The sequence below is a fragment of the Cimex lectularius genome, unplaced genomic scaffold (assembly GCF_000648675.2).
Source record: "Cimex lectularius strain Harlan isolate CLEC.00 unplaced genomic scaffold, Clec_2.1 scaffold2, whole genome shotgun sequence".
NCBI lineage: Eukaryota > Metazoa > Arthropoda > Insecta > Hemiptera > Cimicidae > Cimex > Cimex lectularius.
The window spans coordinates 6,528,967-6,545,933 of record NW_019394219.1 but is presented as its reverse complement, the minus strand read 5'-3'; the positions used below and the strand labels follow the sequence as shown (position 1 = coordinate 6,545,933).

Below are 16,967 nucleotides of genomic sequence, written 5' to 3'. Positions count from 1 at the left end.
TCTCATAAATCTTCTCTAACTGTTAATTGGTTAATTAATGCATTTTCTGATTACAGTTGATGAAATTCAAGTAGCATCTTATAAAATGCTCGGAAGCCTTTACACACTCGGCATAGACCCAACACTCACGCATGATAGGTCATTTTATTTAAATGTTCTCACATTCGCGGATATTAAATAAATTAATTGGTTATTTTAATTTTTTAAATTTTTGTAGGAAGTATTTGAAGACAGAAATTGAAAGGCATAGACCTGCAATCGGAAGTTGTCTGGGTGCTTTTTCATCTACTTTCCCTGTCGCTTACCTCGAGCCTCACCTCAACAAACACAACCAGTACTCGTTGGTCAATAGAATCGCAGATCATTCCTTAGAAGCTCAAGGTAAGAATGGCCAAGAATATCATGATGAATGATTGATTATAACATACATCCTTTTACAGATGTACTAAACCGTATGGAACAGACGATGCCGACCCTGGACACGATTCTTGCTGAAGTTGACCAGTTTGTCGAATCTGATAAGAGTCACAGCGCAGCACCTCATGTCATCGATGTTATCCTTCCACTTCTCTGTGCCTACCTTCCGGTCTGGTGGGTCCAAGGGCCAGATAATGTATCCCTTACAGCTGGGTATGTATTCATCATGATAGCATTATTTTATTTTTATTTTTTATATTTACTTTATTAACTGTAAAAAATATATAATATATGTCAGAACCATCATCGTTGTTTTTGTTGTTCTACTTTATGATTCTTATAAATTTTATGTACTTATAATCATTATTTTGTTTCTTAAAGAAATTATGTTACAATGGTAACAAGTGAACACATGAATAAGTTGCTTAAAAATGTGCTGAAGTTGATCAAAAGCAACATTGGCAATGAAAATGCCCCATGGATGACAAGAATTGCAGGTAGGATAGTATGCTCCTACGTATTCATTAATTCATTTGCCAGGAAACTAATTTGATTAAATTTTCAGCCTTTACTCAGCAAATTATCATAAATTCTTCTGAGGAACTTCTCAAGGACCCTTTCCTACCTCTGACGCTCACTGTCAAAAAGCGTATCGATAGCATGTGCCACAAGGAAGAATCGCTGAGAGGATTTTTAAAGTCCAGCGCAGAAGACACGTCTCAAGTTGAAGCTGAAATTCAAGAAGAATGGAACCTCATTGTTAGAGACATCTATTCGTTTTATCCTCTCCTGATCAAGTACGTCGATCTGCAGAGAAATCACTGGCTCCGGAACAACATACCCGAGGCTGATGAGTTGTACAATCACATCGCGGATATATTCAACATCTGGTCAAAATCGCAGTATTTCTTGAAGGAAGAAAACAATTTCATTTCTGCCAACGAGATAGATAATATGGCATTAATCATGCCTACTGCGACAAGAAGGACAGTTACAATGTCTGAAGGTGCAGCACCGGCTGGTGGAAGTGGAAAAGCCAAGGTTCAACAAGGAAATTTTTTCTATAGGATTGTAGTACATTAAACATAATTTTTACAGAAGAAAAAGAAGAACCGGGATAAGAAAAGAGACAAGAACAAGGAACTTCAGGCCAGTTTAATGGTTGCAGCTTTAAAACGGTTATTACCTGTTGGTTTGAATCTATTTGCCGGAAGAGAACAAGAACTTGTTCAGCATTGTAAAGACAGATATCTTAAAGTGAGTAGCTTTTTATTCGTATTCTTGGTTCAAAATTGAATATATGCTTTTTCACAGAAATTACCCGAGTATGAAATAGTTGATTTTGCGAAAACCCAGCTCACACTTCCTGACAAAATTGATCCAGGCGACGAGATGTCTTGGCAACATTACTTATATTCCAAGCTTGGCAATAAAAAAGAAATTAGCACAGAAAAGCCTCAACAAATTGATGAAGTCGTCGATAGAATTGTGGCCATGGCAAAAGTTCTTTTCGGCCTGCACATGGTAAGTTGGAAATTAAACAATTTGGAATGCTTTTTCTCTTTTAAAAAATCAAACATCATTTTGAAAAATTAAGAGCACCAGTTTCTTCCTTCTCTTCTTTTCTTAATACACAAATTTATAATTTATTGACTTTTTTTACATTATTTCCTTTTCTAATATTAATTTAATTTAGTGTTTTTATTTTCATAACTAGTGAGGGCAGTGTTACTATTGTTTTTGTTTTTCCTATTTTATTTATTTATCAATTCCTAGGTTGCTTTGTTTTTGTTCCATTAGATTGACCATCCACAACTGCAAAGTAAGCAACAGTATCGATCATGTGTCTCGACACAAAGAAAGAGAGCCGTTATTGCTTGTTTCCGTCAACTATCTCTTCATGCTCTTCCAAGGTCTGCCTACTTATAATGTGTTTGTGTTTTCTTTTGTGTTTACTTTAAGAGATGTTCACCATCTTTAGATAAACTAGGACTTTCTGACTTGTAATTTAAAGTTTTACTTAGTATGTATGCAATTTGTTTAGTTTACACCAGCTTAGTTTTTATTCTATTTACATTGACAGTTTTTCCACTAATTACAAAAATTTTCCTTTAAAAACTGCATGAATTATTTTAAATTTTAAACTTTTTTTTATAATGCATGTGTTGTGATTGATGAAATAGGATGAAATCATATCATGTAATGTATATTTCTTGTCTAAAATTATAAATGTTTTTCAAGCTGTCACATACAGAAATGTTTTTACTTTTGCTTAAGAATTTAATTTTTAATGGTAGTATGTAATATCCTATGCGAGAGTCAATCATACAAAACTTGGATGATGAATTCCACATATTTACCATGCTATTTGGCAATAATTTGTCTTATTTTAAAACTATATTTAAAAAAAAAAAATAGTACCAAACGACACAATTCAAATAAATGTTTGTCACTTAATACAGTTAATATTTGGTTTGCAAAAGCAGAAATTGTTTGTTTGTTTTTGTTTGGGCGATTAACAGCATGCCAAAATACGACCACCACACAAATCTTCATGGAAGAGGGTTTTGTCAGCTGCGAGGAAAAGGGCAGCGGTAGCTTGTCTCAGAACGCACCCATTGTATTTATTGCCCAGGTTAGCTAATATTATTACATCGCTGACAGATCCATGCCATACGCATTATAAACTATCGTTTTAAACTGTACATCTATTTATTTATATGTAAATTGTTTCAGGCATAAAGTGGTGAACATTTTTGCAAGAACGTACTGCGATCTTTGGCTCCAAGAAGAAAATATTGGACAAGAAGTTATGATTGAAGATTTGACTGTAAGTATTAAGTGTTGTTTTACGATGCGAAAACAAAAGTTAATTTGTATCGTTTGTTTTGTTAAGCAATCGTTTGAAGACGCGGAGTTGAAGAAGCAGGAAAAAGAAGAAGAAGAAGGCAAGCCAGACCCATTGACGCAACTTGTAACAACTTTCTGCAGAGGTGCCATGACAGAAAGAAGTGGAGCGCTTCAAGAAGACCCACTGTACATGTCATACGCTGAAATCACTGCAAAGTGAGTTGGTTTAATATTAATCTTGAATGAATTTTATTGTATTTATGTTAGATGCGTAGCATTTGGAAAAGGAAAATTCCTTTTAATGTCTTATTCTTTACTTTTTAGTTTATGTACAGTAATTTTTTAATTGCCATAAGGATTTCTTTTTGTTTGTTTTGGGTTTGTAGTTTAAATTATTTCTCTTTAGTTATTTTCAACATCTGTATAATTTGATTCTTGATTTTAAGCTTCTCCACATGGACAACAATGTCAGCTTTTTGAATAACCTTAGTATTATATGAATAATAAAAATGTGAGGGGGTTGTGCATTGTAGTTGTGTTACTGTAGTCACTTTTAAAGTTCAGGCTTAAATCAAGTTTCTTTCAGTTATGGGCTTTTAACTTCATACTAGGCTGGCTTTGATGTAGTACTAAAGTTGCAGTTGTATGACATTAAACATGATAGAAAAAGCAGTAGCTTGTAAGATAGAAGAGACTTGTGATTTAAAAAAGAAGTCTCTTAACTTTAAATTCCAGTGAAGTACAACTATGAGGATGAGAAGTGTGCATAAGCACATAGGAATCCATTCAAAGAGTATAAGATGAACAAAATTAATCAGTGGTTGAATAAATCAGTTAATAACATTTTTTATTTTTAATTAAGTTTATCACAATATGGTTTAGATCTTGTGGTGAAGAAGAGGAAGAAGGAGGTGGCGATGAAGAAGGCGGAGAAGAAGAAGGAGGCGCTTCTATTCATGTAAGTAAATTTTTTCTATCATACTAAATACAAAATTTAAATATTATTACAATTTGTAAGAAAAGGTTTGTTAAATGCTTTCAAAGAAAACAATGGCAAAACTCGTAGTAAGTTAAGATTAAAATAAATAATGACCAATATTAAAATTAAATCAGTCAAACAAAATCTTAATACAAAATATTGTTCAGGAACAAGAAATGGAAAAGCAGAAATTGCTATTTCACCAAGCAAGGCTGGCGAACAGAGGAGTCGCCGAGATGGTTCTTCTCCACATTTCAGCCTGCAAAGGAGTACCAAGTGAAATGGTGCAGAAAACGTTGAATCTAGGAATTTCAGTGCTTAGAGGAGGCAACCTTGATATACAAATGGTATATTAATTTGTGTAGAAAGAGTGCTAGGACAGATATATTATATTGAATCTTCTGCAGGGCATGTTGAATCATTTGAAGGAGAAAAAAGATGTAGGATTTTTCACATCCATTGCCGGATTAATGAACTCATGCAGGTCTAAAAATAAAAAAAATAAAAACTTAATTATTTATATTCATAATATTTTATTTGTAGTGTCTTGGATCTAGATGCTTTTGAAAGAAACACCAAAGCTGAGGGTCTTGGAGTCGGATCAGAAGGTGCTGCAGGTGAGAAAAATATGCACGATGCTGAATTCACCTGCACCCTTTTCCGGTTCATCCAACTCACCTGTGAAGGCCATAATCTTGGTAATTAGGATATTTATTTTTCTGTTATATCTTTTATTTTATTCAATCTTTATTTTTGAATTAATAATTTTCAGAATGGCAAAATTATCTCAGGACACAAGCAGGAAATACGACGACAGTCAATGTTGTTATTTGCACAGTAGATTATCTTCTTCGCCTCCAGGAATCAATCATGGATTTCTATTGGCACTACTCGAGCAAAGAGCTCATTGATCCTGCCGGAAAAGCAAACTTCTTCAAAGCTATCGGTGTGGCAAGTCAAGTGTTCAACACACTGTCTGAAGTCATCCAGGGGCCTTGTACCCAAAATCAGCAGGCGCTGGCACATTCCAGGCTGTGGGATGCTGTTGGTGGTTTCCTCTTCCTCTTTTCGCACATGCAGGACAAACTCTCAAAGCACACTAGTCAGGTCGACCTTCTTAAAGAGTTGCTCAACCTTCAGAAGGACATGATCACCATGATGCTGTCCATGCTTGAAGGTAGTAAAAATAGTTGATTATTGTACATAAATATTTCATGTAAAGTTTACTTACTATATTAAAATAAATAGGAAATGTCGTCAATGGAACGATTGGAAAACAGATGGTTGACACCTTGGTTGAATCCGCATCCAATGTTGAGGTAAGAAAGTTTGAATGTTTAATATTTGCATTTAAAAGAACAGTTTTTCAGATTATATATATTTCAATATTAACTATCAATAAGCCTTAAAATTATGTTATTTCTTCTCTATTTTCAAAAAGCAAAACTTGTCAAAGATGCTATGATATCTCTACAAAACATAACCTAATTTGTTTGTTTTTCAGTTGATTTTGAAATACTTTGACATGTTCCTTAAACTGGCTGACCTCACAAGTTCTCCCAGTTTTCTGGTAATTTACTACTATAAAAATATATTCTCATTGAATCTTTTACCACTAATTTTTTCTTTTAATCTAGGAATTGGATCCAAATCATGAAGGTTGGGTTATGCCTAAAGACTTCAAAGAAAAAATGGAACAACAGAAGAGCTACACTCCGTTAGTTGACTATCATTATTAGATATCTGATTTAAAAGGAATTTCTCTGACAAAATTATTTTTTAGGGAAGAGATCGAATTTATGCTTCAGTGCTGTGAGACAAATCATGATGGCAAACTCGACTATGTCGGATTCACAGAAAGATTCCATGAGCCGTCAAAAGAAATTGGTTTTAATCTTGCAGTGCTTCTTACAAATTTATCTGAACACATGCCAAATGAGCCTAGGTAGATGGAATTCTCATTCTGTTAAATTTTACAGAATCTAATTGATTTGTTTTAGATTGGCCCGGTTTTTGGAGACAGCTGGTAGTGTACTGAACTACTTTGAGCCATTCCTCGGTCGCATTGAAATCATGGGTAGCAGCAAACGTATTGAGAGGGTATATTTTGAGATCAAAGAATCCAACATCGAGCAGTGGGAGAAGCCGCAGATCAAAGAATCAAAGAGAGCGTTTTTCTATTCAATTGTCACTGAGGGAGGAGACAAAGAGAAGCTAGAGGCATTCGTTAACTTTTGTGAAGATGCCATTTTTGAAATGACTCATGCCAGTGGCTTGATGGCTGTTGATGATGGCTCTGGTGGAGGAGGAGAACGACGGAAAACATCTTATTCTTATATCGGTGATGAAGATGAAGAAAGGTGCGTTTACATTTTTCTTTTATTTAAAAAAAAAAAATTTCTTTTTTTGATATATATTTTTTTTAATAGAAAATCTCCTCTGAAGCGAGCTTGGCAGACGATTAAAGACGGTGTAGGTGCATTCTTTTCAATGCTGTCGCCTGCAAATATCAAGGCAAAAATTGCAGAAATGCAACAGATGACTGTGTTGGAACTTGTTGTCGCCTTTTTCAAGTTGTACTTTTACGCTTTCTACTATTCTGGTTATGGCGTGTCATTAGTTCTCAAGTAATTGTGATTTCAACAATTATATTTTTATGATGAGTTTTACTGAGAAGAGTAACAAATTAATTTTATATATGTAGGTATATCGGTGGTATCATTTATTCGCTTATGTCTGGCCCGCAAGCAGAAGAACCTGTAGTTGAGGTGAAAGAGGAAGAAAAACATCACTTGCGGCTCATGCCAGCACTACCTCCTGCAGAAGAAAGTCCTCCACCAGCGCCAGACGTTCCCAAAGAAGGGAGTCAACCGTAAGTAACTTAATAACACAAATCATCGTTAGAAGTGAAGGAGAGCAGAAGTAACTTTATTTTACTCTAAATTTTGCAAAACAGGCCAAAAGCAATTGAAGGGAGAGGAGAAGGCACAGAAGAAGGTGGCGAGAAGACAGATGAAGGAGAAAAATCGGAAGTGGTCCCTGAGCAACAAATTACTCTTGCTGATATCTTGGGGTAAATACATTTCAATTTAAATTTTCTTCAATATTTTAGTGATTTGTTTGTTTTTTTTTTAGTGGTGAGGCAGCTCGGAAAGAAGCGGCTCAAACGGCAGAAGTCGTTGCCCAACAAGAAGCAGTTATGGCTGCATTTGATGCCGAATCGAAACAAGAAAAAGTTAGCAGTGAACCTTCTGCAGTATCACAGGTGTGAGAAATTCCTATCATTAATTTTTTCTAAAAAAAAAAAATTGAGTTGTTTAACTTCCAAATCATTCGTGTTATTGCATTTCATGCAGTCATTAGGATCATGTAAACCTACACCAAAAATTTTAAAGAAAACTAAATTACATCGGTTAGATGAGGTAAGATGTAATTTTGAGGAAACATGGAAATTTAATGCACAATGTTTATAACCCCTGCAATGCTGTATCCCTTACTTCTTCTTCTTCTTCCTCTGTATATTAAAGTAAAACTTAAGAAAACAACCCTTTTTTAGATATGGTTGGGAATTTGACCCTAGTAATTAGAACTTGTAATTTATGCAGTTCACAATATGTTGTATAGTGTTCGTCATACATTAGAAATTTAATTACTCATCAGATTTAAATTTGTTTCAGATTGATTTCAACAAATATACTCACAGGGCTGTCAGCTTTCTTGCTCGCAACTTTTACAATTTGAAATACGTTGCTCTTGTTTTGGCCTTCTGCATCAATTTCATTTTACTTTTCTACAAGGTACCATTCTAAACTGCTCTAAATAATGGGTTGGTCAAAAAATAATGTTGGACTGTATAAATTGTGACAGTTCTCCTTTAGTTTATTCAATAAACCAACATTATTTTCTAACCTTCCCCGTTACAATTTGAACAGATTTTAATTATATCATTTATAAAGGTGACAACGTTAGGAGAGGATGAAGATGATGGTGGAAGTGGAGCTGCTTCTGCGGCCAAATCAATGGAGGAACTTTTAGTCGAATTAAGCGGAGAGGCGAAAAGCGGTGAAGTGGAAAATGTCAGTGGAGTAGGAAGTGATGGGGGTGGTAGCGGCGAAGAAGACGAAGACCCACTTGAGCTTGTTCATGTCAACGAAGATTTCTTTTACATGGAGCATGTCATGAGGCTAGCTGCTCTTCTCCACTCTTTGGTATCACTCGCTATGCTAATAGCTTACTATCATCTCAAAGTACCTTTGGCCATATTTAAAAGGGAAAAGGAAATCGCGAGAAGGCTGGAATTTGATGGCCTTTTCATTGCCGAACAGCCAGAAGACGACGATATAAAATCACATTGGGATAAACTCGTCATTTCTGCTAAGTACGATGAACAATCCACGTCTTAAAGCTTTGTAAAATTCAACGATTTTTTTTATATTTTATTTTAAGATCATTTCCTGTAAACTACTGGGATAAATTTGTAAAGAAGAAGGTCAGACAGAAGTACAGCGAAACTTATGATTTTGATTCAATAAGCAATCTTCTCGGAATGGAAAAAACATCATTCAGCTCACAAGAAGAAGAAGGATCAGGATTTGTACACTTGTCAGTTTTTTGTTTCTTATATGATTGAAAATGATTTAATACAATTATTTCATTAAATATTCATCATTTCAGCATTTTGAATATTGACTGGAGATATCAATTATGGAAAGCAGGAGTCACGATCACTGATAATGTGAGTGAAATAACATGTACAATTATTGTTTTATTTAATATGCAACTGCCTACAAATTTTAGAAATTATTACTTACAACAATAACACAACAACAATAATTAATATTTATTGTTATTATTATTATTATTATTATTATATTATTATTATTATTATAATTATTAAGGTTGAATGGCTTTTCTTCAGCCAAGTTGTTTACCTCACCATACCTGCTAAGAATTTGGAACTTTTTCACACCATGTTTTGCCTTATCTTTACTGTATCATGTCCACTTTATTTACACGGCAGAATCATATATAATCTGGCACTAGCCTGGGGTGATTAATGACATACTGCTGCCCATGAAAGGTCCTCCATGGGCCCCCCTCATCATGCTCTTGTTGGAGTGATACTATGAACTGTAGCATGTCATTAAAATGGTGTTGTTTGTCCACACACATGTAGGTCTGGAACACAATGAATAGGTGACAAGGCGGCTAATACCAGGACATTCCAACCCCCAATGCTGAACCACAATCAAATGGTGATCAGATCGCACCCCATATGTGAAAACTTCGATCAAAAATATGATCAAAAGAGACAGTTGGATCAGTAATATTAGTATCAGAAAAGGGATTATCCTCACCTAATTAAGACTAGGCCATGTGAGGTTGATACGTGGATAATTACTACTACTACTACTACTACTACTAATCACAGTGGAATTAGAATCATCAACTGTTATGCCAAATAAAATGAAACAGTCTTGCCCACTTAAACTAGGTTTTTGCTTCTGAAAAACTCTTGCAACAGACTTGTTTTGTTTTTTTCCCTTAGTACCAGGGTCAACAGCATTATTAATTTCACTAATTTCATGGTCCGCTTGACTAATTAATATATTACAATTAATTAAGGTTTTTAGTTGAGATAAAAAAGTCAATGGCATGAGCGGGATTCGAACCCACGATCTTCGGCTAGATACGCCGTTGCTCTGCCACTTGAGCTATCGTGACCTCGATCCACTCGGACACCAACTTCCTATCTCAACCCCAGCTTTTGAATTTTCCCTCCTTTTTGTCATTTCGTCTATTTGACACCAAAATCCGAGTCCGAGTGGATCGAGGTCACGATAGCTCAAGTGGTAGAGCAGCGGCGTATCTAGCCGAAGATCGTGGGTTCAAATCCCGCTCTTGCCATTGACTTTTTTTATCTCAACTAAAAACCTTTATTAATAGTATTATTAATTCAATTTTATTAATTATACTTTTTTATATATAAAGTCTTGATTGAGAAGAAAAAGATTGTGTCATGAGCGGGATTCAAATTCACAACTTTTGGCTCAATCGTGAGCTATCATGACTTCAATCCACTCGGATGCCAACTCCTCATCTCAAGTCAATAGTTCAAGAGGTTAGAGCAGCAGCGTACTGAGCTAAATGGGGTTTGAATCCCGCTCGTGTCACTAACTTTTTCATCTCTACCAAGACCTTAGTTAAAAAAGTATAATAAATTAAAATAATTAACTCAGTCAATTATGTCTATTAGACATCCATGGATTAATATAATAATTACCATTACTCCAGTTTGTGTAATTTAAAACCATATCATTTAACACAGGAAAACAGCCCACCTCTCTTTTCGTTCTCAACCGATTCTACCCAAAACTGGATTTTTCTTTTGAAAGAGCAAACTTTGTTATTAGCATCGAAAGTTGTGGTACTCTTCCCATGCAAAGAAAGACTCATCTCATTGATTTTAATGAAAATATCTGATAAATACAACAGTATACATTGGCTTTTCTCATCATTAAAAATTTTGACCAATTTGACATTGTGGTCCGTAAACAGAGATGAGACTTCAGAACGTAATTCCTAAAATCGTGAAAGTGCTTTCTCACAAGACAGCCACCTCACATCTGTGTGGAGAAGCAGAGCATAATGAAGGCTTTCCATATTGTCACATTGTACTGCTGAAAAGTCTTGACTTCAACCGTCGCCTGATATAATTAAAACTTTGAACTCATATAAAACTTTTTTTAAAGAGGCTGGCTTTGTTTCATAGCTAAAGTATGTCTGTGGAGAACACGACTGCTGCTGCAAAATAACAAACTTTTGTTTTCAGTACTCATTGTTGATACTTTTTTAAATTTATTTATTCATTCTTCGTTTATTTTTGTAACTATAAATTTTTCTCAATGTTCACTGCAGACCTCGAAGAGGTCCGTGTACTCGTGTGGGAAGCACCGTAGTAGGTTATTTGGGTGCCCCTTACTAGTAACTAGTATCACATGAAATATTTTATGTTTCTTAATTATGTAATATAAGCACTTATTGTGTGATGTATTTTCAGGCCTTCCTGTACAGTTTTTTCTACTTCATTTTCTCAATCCTTGGCAACTTCAATAACTTTTTCTTTGCTGCTCACTTGCTCGATGTTGCTGTTGGATTTAAGACACTGCGTACGATCTTGCAGTCTGTAACGCACAATGGAAAACAGGTTGGTCAAATTTAGTATTTTAGCCTTCATGTACTAAGGAGGTTAAATGTTTCAGCTTGTCCTCACAGTCATGTTGTTGACGATTATCGTATATATCTATACTGTGATAGCTTTCAACTTCTTCAGAAAATTCTATGTCCAAGAAGAGGAGGACGAAGTAGACAAAAAATGTCACGATATGATGACTGTAATTAAAAATTGGCTATTCATCTTTTTTATTTAAAGTAATGAGGTTTTATGTTTTAGTGTTTTGTCTTCCATTTATACAAAGGTGTAAGAGCCGGTGGTGGTATTGGTGATGAAATTGAGCCCCCTGATGGCGATGATTATGAAGTTTATAGAATCATGTTCGACATCACATTCTTCTTCTTCGTTATTGTCATTCTTTTGGCTATTATTCAGGGTAAAATCATTAAAAACTATGACAACCAGACAAAAAGAAAATTACCAATTTATCGCTTTCAGGTTTGATCATTGATGCTTTTGGAGAGCTAAGAGATCAACTGGAGAGTGTTAAAGAAGACATGGAATCCAACTGCTTCATATGCGGCATAGGAAAGGATTATTTTGATAAAGTACCACACGGTTTTGACACTCACGTCCAGCAGGAGCATAATTTGGCAAATTACATGTGAGTCACAATCAAATTGTCATTAATTCTTTTGGTATTTACGATTTATTTTGTTCTTCAGGTTCTTTCTTATGCATCTAATCAACAAACCGGATACTGAATATACAGGCCAAGAGACATACGTTTGGAACATGTATCAACAGAGATGTTGGGACTTCTTCCCAGTCGGAGACTGTTTCAGGAAGCAATATGAAGATGAATTGGGTGGCGGTGGTGGATAACGTGACAAATAGCAGACAGAAATTGTAAAAATCAAAATTTTACTGTTCCATTGGTACCTTAATAAAAAAAAATTATTCTTTTCCTTTTTTTAAATATTTGAAATAAATGATTCTCAGTAGGACAAAAAACAATATCACAAATGTAAATTTACAGAAAAAATAATGAAGTTTAAGAAAACTTCATTTAGATCAAGTAAAGATGTAAATAAAAAAAATTATTGTAAATTTTGTGGCCTTATAATTAATGTCATACAGTTTGTTTAGTTATCCACCAATTGGAAAAGCTTAAAATCTATTAAAAAGTTGCCTTCAACAGAATTTTTGTTTTTTCTTTTTTTCATTTTATAAGAAAATATTTTAAAAATGTATATACAAATAAAAATTACTAAAATTTAATTTATTTCTTTTTATGAGAATGATAATGGGCTATAATACTTCATGGATATTTTTGACCATACCACCTAAATCGAAACTGTTGGACTTCAGACCACAGTTAATTAAGACTTTTTAGTTCCATTTGTATTCTACTGGCAAAGTTTGTAACACAAGTAGCCGAACACCCTGTATATATGCTTCCAGATTCTGCAGTGTCCATACAGCAGTCAAACTATTCTTCTAGTTCTAGCATGTCCTAGATTTAGTAGTTCTGCTGTTAGTTTCTGCGATCCGCGATGCGAGAGCAATATCAAGCACACTGGGACGAGCACTGGCCCGGTCAGGTATATATAGGTCAGAACTGAATTTAGGGGAACCAGCAGGAATCTCCAAAATTCTGTCTAGCTGAAGCTCCCCTCAGTTTTATTTGTTCCTTGTTATGTGAGTAGGCTATTGTAGCCTGTCCTGCCTATGAATTGTGGCTCTGGCCTCTCCCAGTGGTGGTAGATTCAATACTTCCAGAGCAGCTGTGTGGGGGGGGGGGTTCTCATTGCCCCAGTGATGCTCAGACTCGCCAGTCTCTAAGCAATATTGAGGATCTTGACCACACTTAGCTGTAATGTCTTTGTCCGCCAAAACACTGACCTGTAGGTTATCATGTACCATACCCACTGTGTATGGCCTTAGGGACGTCTTTGAATTCAGTCCCCAACTTTTCCCACAAAGGCGTTTGCATCTGCGAATATATGAAATATTTATAAAGTGTATGTATATATGATGAAACAAATATACATACTCTGGCTAATATGCGAGTTCATAAGGCCATTAATAAATTTTAAAAAAGCTTAATGAGTAGCTCTAGATAACAATGGAAATGTGCAATAGTTCAATACTGGTCACAGTGCCCAGGTTGAAGAGGCAGACTTCTTGTTCTTCTTCTAAGCTAGGACTTCAAAAATGCATGAAATATAAAGCTATGCTTGGTTGTTTTTAAACATCAAAAACCCCAACATTCAGCATGTCTACCACAACGATGACTACTAACAAGGCTTATGTGAAGTTCAAATCTTTTATTTCAAATCATTATTGCAGTCATAAAACTGTCTTTTGAATATTTGCAATCAGGTCAGTTTTACATTCTTAATTATCAAATGAAAAAGAATGTAAAAAAAGAGATACTGTTATTTTTTGCAACATGTTTATTGACTAACATAGATCCTCTCATGAAACAGAAACAATAATTTGCTATTACATTTAGGCCTGTTCTCTGTGTCACACAAACCAAAAAATCTTATGTTTACACAAATTATGATCAATCAAAGAAAATTGAGAATTGTTAAACAATTTTTACAAAGTAATTACCATTATTTACATCCTTTTAGAATTATTTTGGAATGAATTTGTTATTTCATTAAAAGATTTTAGTGTTTTTTTTGACATCTGAGATTTGACAATACATGTAAAATCCAGTTAGTTACATCTATTTACTAAATGATACGCAAATGCACATCAAACAATAATGTGGAGTTATTATACAATTATAATTATATTAACTTTGATAATTGTTCTATGAGTTAAACAATATAATTAAAGAACGATCATAAAAGTCATTGAATGCTGTTTTAATCAAGGGCTTTGGAAACACTTAATGAAAAATGATCGGATTACAAATATGTCATCACAGTGTTATGAGCATGTCAAATGCCAAAAATAAATTGACTATTTACAAATATACAAAAATATCAATAAGAAATGATTTACATATAATAGGATAATTTTCAAAACAAAATAATCTAAAAATGAAAATGGACAAAACAAAAAACAAACAAAACTGGATATTTTATTGTTTATAAAAATATATATTCGGTTTTTTTTTTTTTTTTTTTGTATAAGAAATTAATAAAAATAATTAAACTCATATCACAAAGCAAATATTTAGATTTTTAATGGAATAGTTAATACAATCATCTTCAACCTATTTCAATCTAAATTAGATCTCCACCCTACTTGAGAAATGCTTCACAAATGCAATTAAAATTAACTAATTTGTTATGAATTTTGTCTATTCAAGGGAAAAAATAAAAACATTGTGTAAAAATATTTCTTTATATTGAATTTATAAAGCTCGATTATATATATAGTTTTTTTTTCCATTAAAATCCCTTTTTTTAACAAACATTTGGACGATATTTTCATACATATTACCGTATATATATATATATGAAAAGCACAGCATAAGATAAGCTTTGGGAGTTCAGGTACATAAATACAAGCATGTACAATAAACTAGGCTGTGATATGTGTGTGTATTTGTATACATAAAACCATTTTCAAAATTGGGAGGAAGCCAATTAAAATCAACTAATGCTCTTTACACATTTTCTATAGTTCAAAATTGAAAATAAAAATACTAAAAATCATGATTTAATTGTTTGAGGGGGGAGGTTTCAAATAAATAAATATTTAAATGTTTCATTTCAAAATAAAAAGTTTCGGAATGTTTGCTTTTGTTTAAATTGAAATTATTTCAACGTGCCCACAGATAGAATAATTCAATGCCAAAACTCATTACTCTTGACTTCCAAGATTGCAAAACCCTGACCTTTACACGTGCAACATGAACAAAAATAACGGATTCGAAATGAAAATTTAAATCGATGTTTTAGTCAACTTTTAACAATTATTACAAACAAATTAACACCGATTATATACAAAGAACATTAATTTATAATCCACAGTTATAGGGGAAGAAAGAAACGTGCTGTTAATAAATAATTTTACGTAATAATAAACGGCCTGTTAGCCTCTAAATCAATTTCAAAAGGAAAGAATAAATTTATTACAAAAAAAGAAAAAATACTAGTAACAAAGTGATAAATTTATCTAAACAAAGTAATAACAAATAATATTTGATTACTGATACCTCCCTTGAATAAGTGAATTGCATTCTTTAACCTAAGAATCAATACTTAAACAAATATATTAACAATAATAATTGTTATTATATATAATATATTAACTATACACAATGTTGAAATAGCAAAAAGAAATTGCTAAATTTCACTTTTAATTATACACATTTATTTTATACAGGGCGGTTTTTGCTATTTTAGGCCCCAAAATGAATATAAGAGCACCAAGGGAACACTTAACAGACTGAGGGCTAGTCAAGCAGTTAAACTAAGTAATTAATTATAAAACTGTATTTATTAGGTGCCTCTTTAAGGATGAAAATAATAACATATTCCTTTAATCCGCTTGACTAAACCTGGGCCTTAGTGGTAACGTTATTTTTACGGGAGCAAGTGTACTGGAAACACTTATACACATAATTATACATATTCGCAAAACAATTGTTTTGACACATTCTGGAAGAGGGGAATTTCACTTCTTACAACTAGTGATCTTGTATCACCACTATCAATAAATATAAAATATTAATAAAAATTAGCATATAATACATACAACAATATACACAATTGACAAATGATGAAATGTCAGGTTCGTAGAAGACATGTGGGAGAAATGGGAAGGGAAACAGGTTAACATTTAAAATAGATTTCTTGTGATTACAATCGAATTGTACAGAGACCAAAATTATTTCATCACATATACACGATTGATTATTCTGTTGCTTCAAGGGCCGTTTCTGCTTCCCCTGATAACGCATCAACAAACACCTAAAACAAAAAAAAAATGTCCGTATAAACACGGATTGTGCATGCTATATAAAAGTTTGCTATAATAGTTTCATTCTATTTTTTCCAAACATTTTGTAATCATTCCAATGATGAGTGTTGGGTGAACCACACCACAGAAATCACCCAAACTCAACACTGAAAATGGCAAAATGCGGAACATGTCCGAAAGACAAGATCAGGCTGATAGGTAGCTATCAAATTATAGGTTCATCACCCTGGAGATCACTAGACGAAATTTCACTACTTAATTTTATCCATTGGCCTTTTTCTATCATTGTGGTCTGCATTTTTTCAATGTTTCAGTATGCCAAGCGCATTTCAGCATTTCTTCATCTCTAATGGTTTTTTTTGTCCGTATAGGATTGAAAATGACAAAACTACAGGTTATCTATGTAGTCACCATAAGAGAAGAAATGGCTAACAGACTAAAACAGCGATGCTAAGCAGACTAGGAGGATCAGAAATCACCAACTACGGCAGACTTCCATAAGATCTTAATTTTATCCTCATCAAAAAGTATCATCACCTCTAAAAATGAAACATTGAACATACATCCCCAAAACAAACAAGTTCTTCCGAATGGGTT

General features: G+C 33.7%; 2 protein-coding genes across 11 annotated transcripts in view; one reads left to right on the top strand and one right to left on the bottom strand.

The window, feature by feature from the left end:
• LOC106666716 (ryanodine receptor) overlaps positions 1-12,647 on the top strand; it is a 62,881-nt gene extending 50,234 nt beyond the window's left edge. For 2 of the 3 annotated variants that reach the window (XM_014394081.2, XM_014394080.2), the window contains 33 exons: positions 57-138; positions 218-381; positions 441-630; positions 799-914; positions 983-1,458; positions 1,516-1,674; positions 1,732-1,941; positions 2,218-2,330; positions 3,154-3,247; positions 3,314-3,483; positions 4,150-4,225; positions 4,414-4,593; positions 4,654-4,730; positions 4,790-4,944; positions 5,019-5,423; positions 5,495-5,565; positions 5,751-5,816; positions 5,884-5,963; positions 6,030-6,191; positions 6,247-6,606; positions 6,676-6,873; positions 6,951-7,118; positions 7,203-7,319; positions 7,382-7,511; positions 7,924-8,043; positions 8,203-8,624; positions 8,693-8,848; positions 8,921-8,981; positions 11,307-11,453; positions 11,509-11,640; positions 11,700-11,856; positions 11,919-12,084; positions 12,146-12,646. In XM_014394081.2, coding sequence (XP_014249567.1) covers positions 57-138; positions 218-381; positions 441-630; positions 799-914; positions 983-1,458; positions 1,516-1,674; positions 1,732-1,941; positions 2,218-2,330; positions 3,154-3,247; positions 3,314-3,483; positions 4,150-4,225; positions 4,414-4,593; positions 4,654-4,730; positions 4,790-4,944; positions 5,019-5,423; positions 5,495-5,565; positions 5,751-5,816; positions 5,884-5,963; positions 6,030-6,191; positions 6,247-6,606; positions 6,676-6,873; positions 6,951-7,118; positions 7,203-7,319; positions 7,382-7,511; positions 7,924-8,043; positions 8,203-8,624; positions 8,693-8,848; positions 8,921-8,981; positions 11,307-11,453; positions 11,509-11,640; positions 11,700-11,856; positions 11,919-12,084; positions 12,146-12,305 — 5,540 coding nt within the window. In that variant the 3' untranslated portion in view covers positions 12,306-12,646. Of the gene's footprint in view, positions 1-56; positions 139-217; positions 382-440; positions 631-798; positions 915-982; positions 1,459-1,515; positions 1,675-1,731; positions 1,942-2,217; positions 2,331-3,153; positions 3,248-3,313; positions 3,484-4,149; positions 4,226-4,413; positions 4,594-4,653; positions 4,731-4,789; positions 4,945-5,018; positions 5,424-5,494; positions 5,566-5,750; positions 5,817-5,883; positions 5,964-6,029; positions 6,192-6,246; positions 6,874-6,950; positions 7,119-7,202; positions 7,320-7,381; positions 7,512-7,923; positions 8,044-8,202; positions 8,625-8,692; positions 8,849-8,920; positions 8,982-11,306; positions 11,454-11,508; positions 11,641-11,699; positions 11,857-11,918; positions 12,085-12,145 lie in introns of all 3 variants that reach the window. The other variant, XM_024230241.1, reaches the window with a different exon arrangement.
• A 1,214-nt stretch (positions 12,648-13,861) lies between these two features.
• Positions 13,862-16,967, bottom strand: part of LOC106666708 (rho guanine nucleotide exchange factor 11) — a 237,147-nt gene continuing 234,041 nt past the window's right edge. For all 8 annotated transcript variants that reach the window (XM_014394066.2, XM_014394068.2, XM_014394070.2 and 5 more), the window contains one exon: positions 13,862-16,360. In XM_014394066.2, coding sequence (XP_014249552.1) covers positions 16,304-16,360 — 57 coding nt within the window. In that variant the 3' untranslated portion in view covers positions 13,862-16,303. The remainder of the gene's footprint in view (positions 16,361-16,967) is intronic.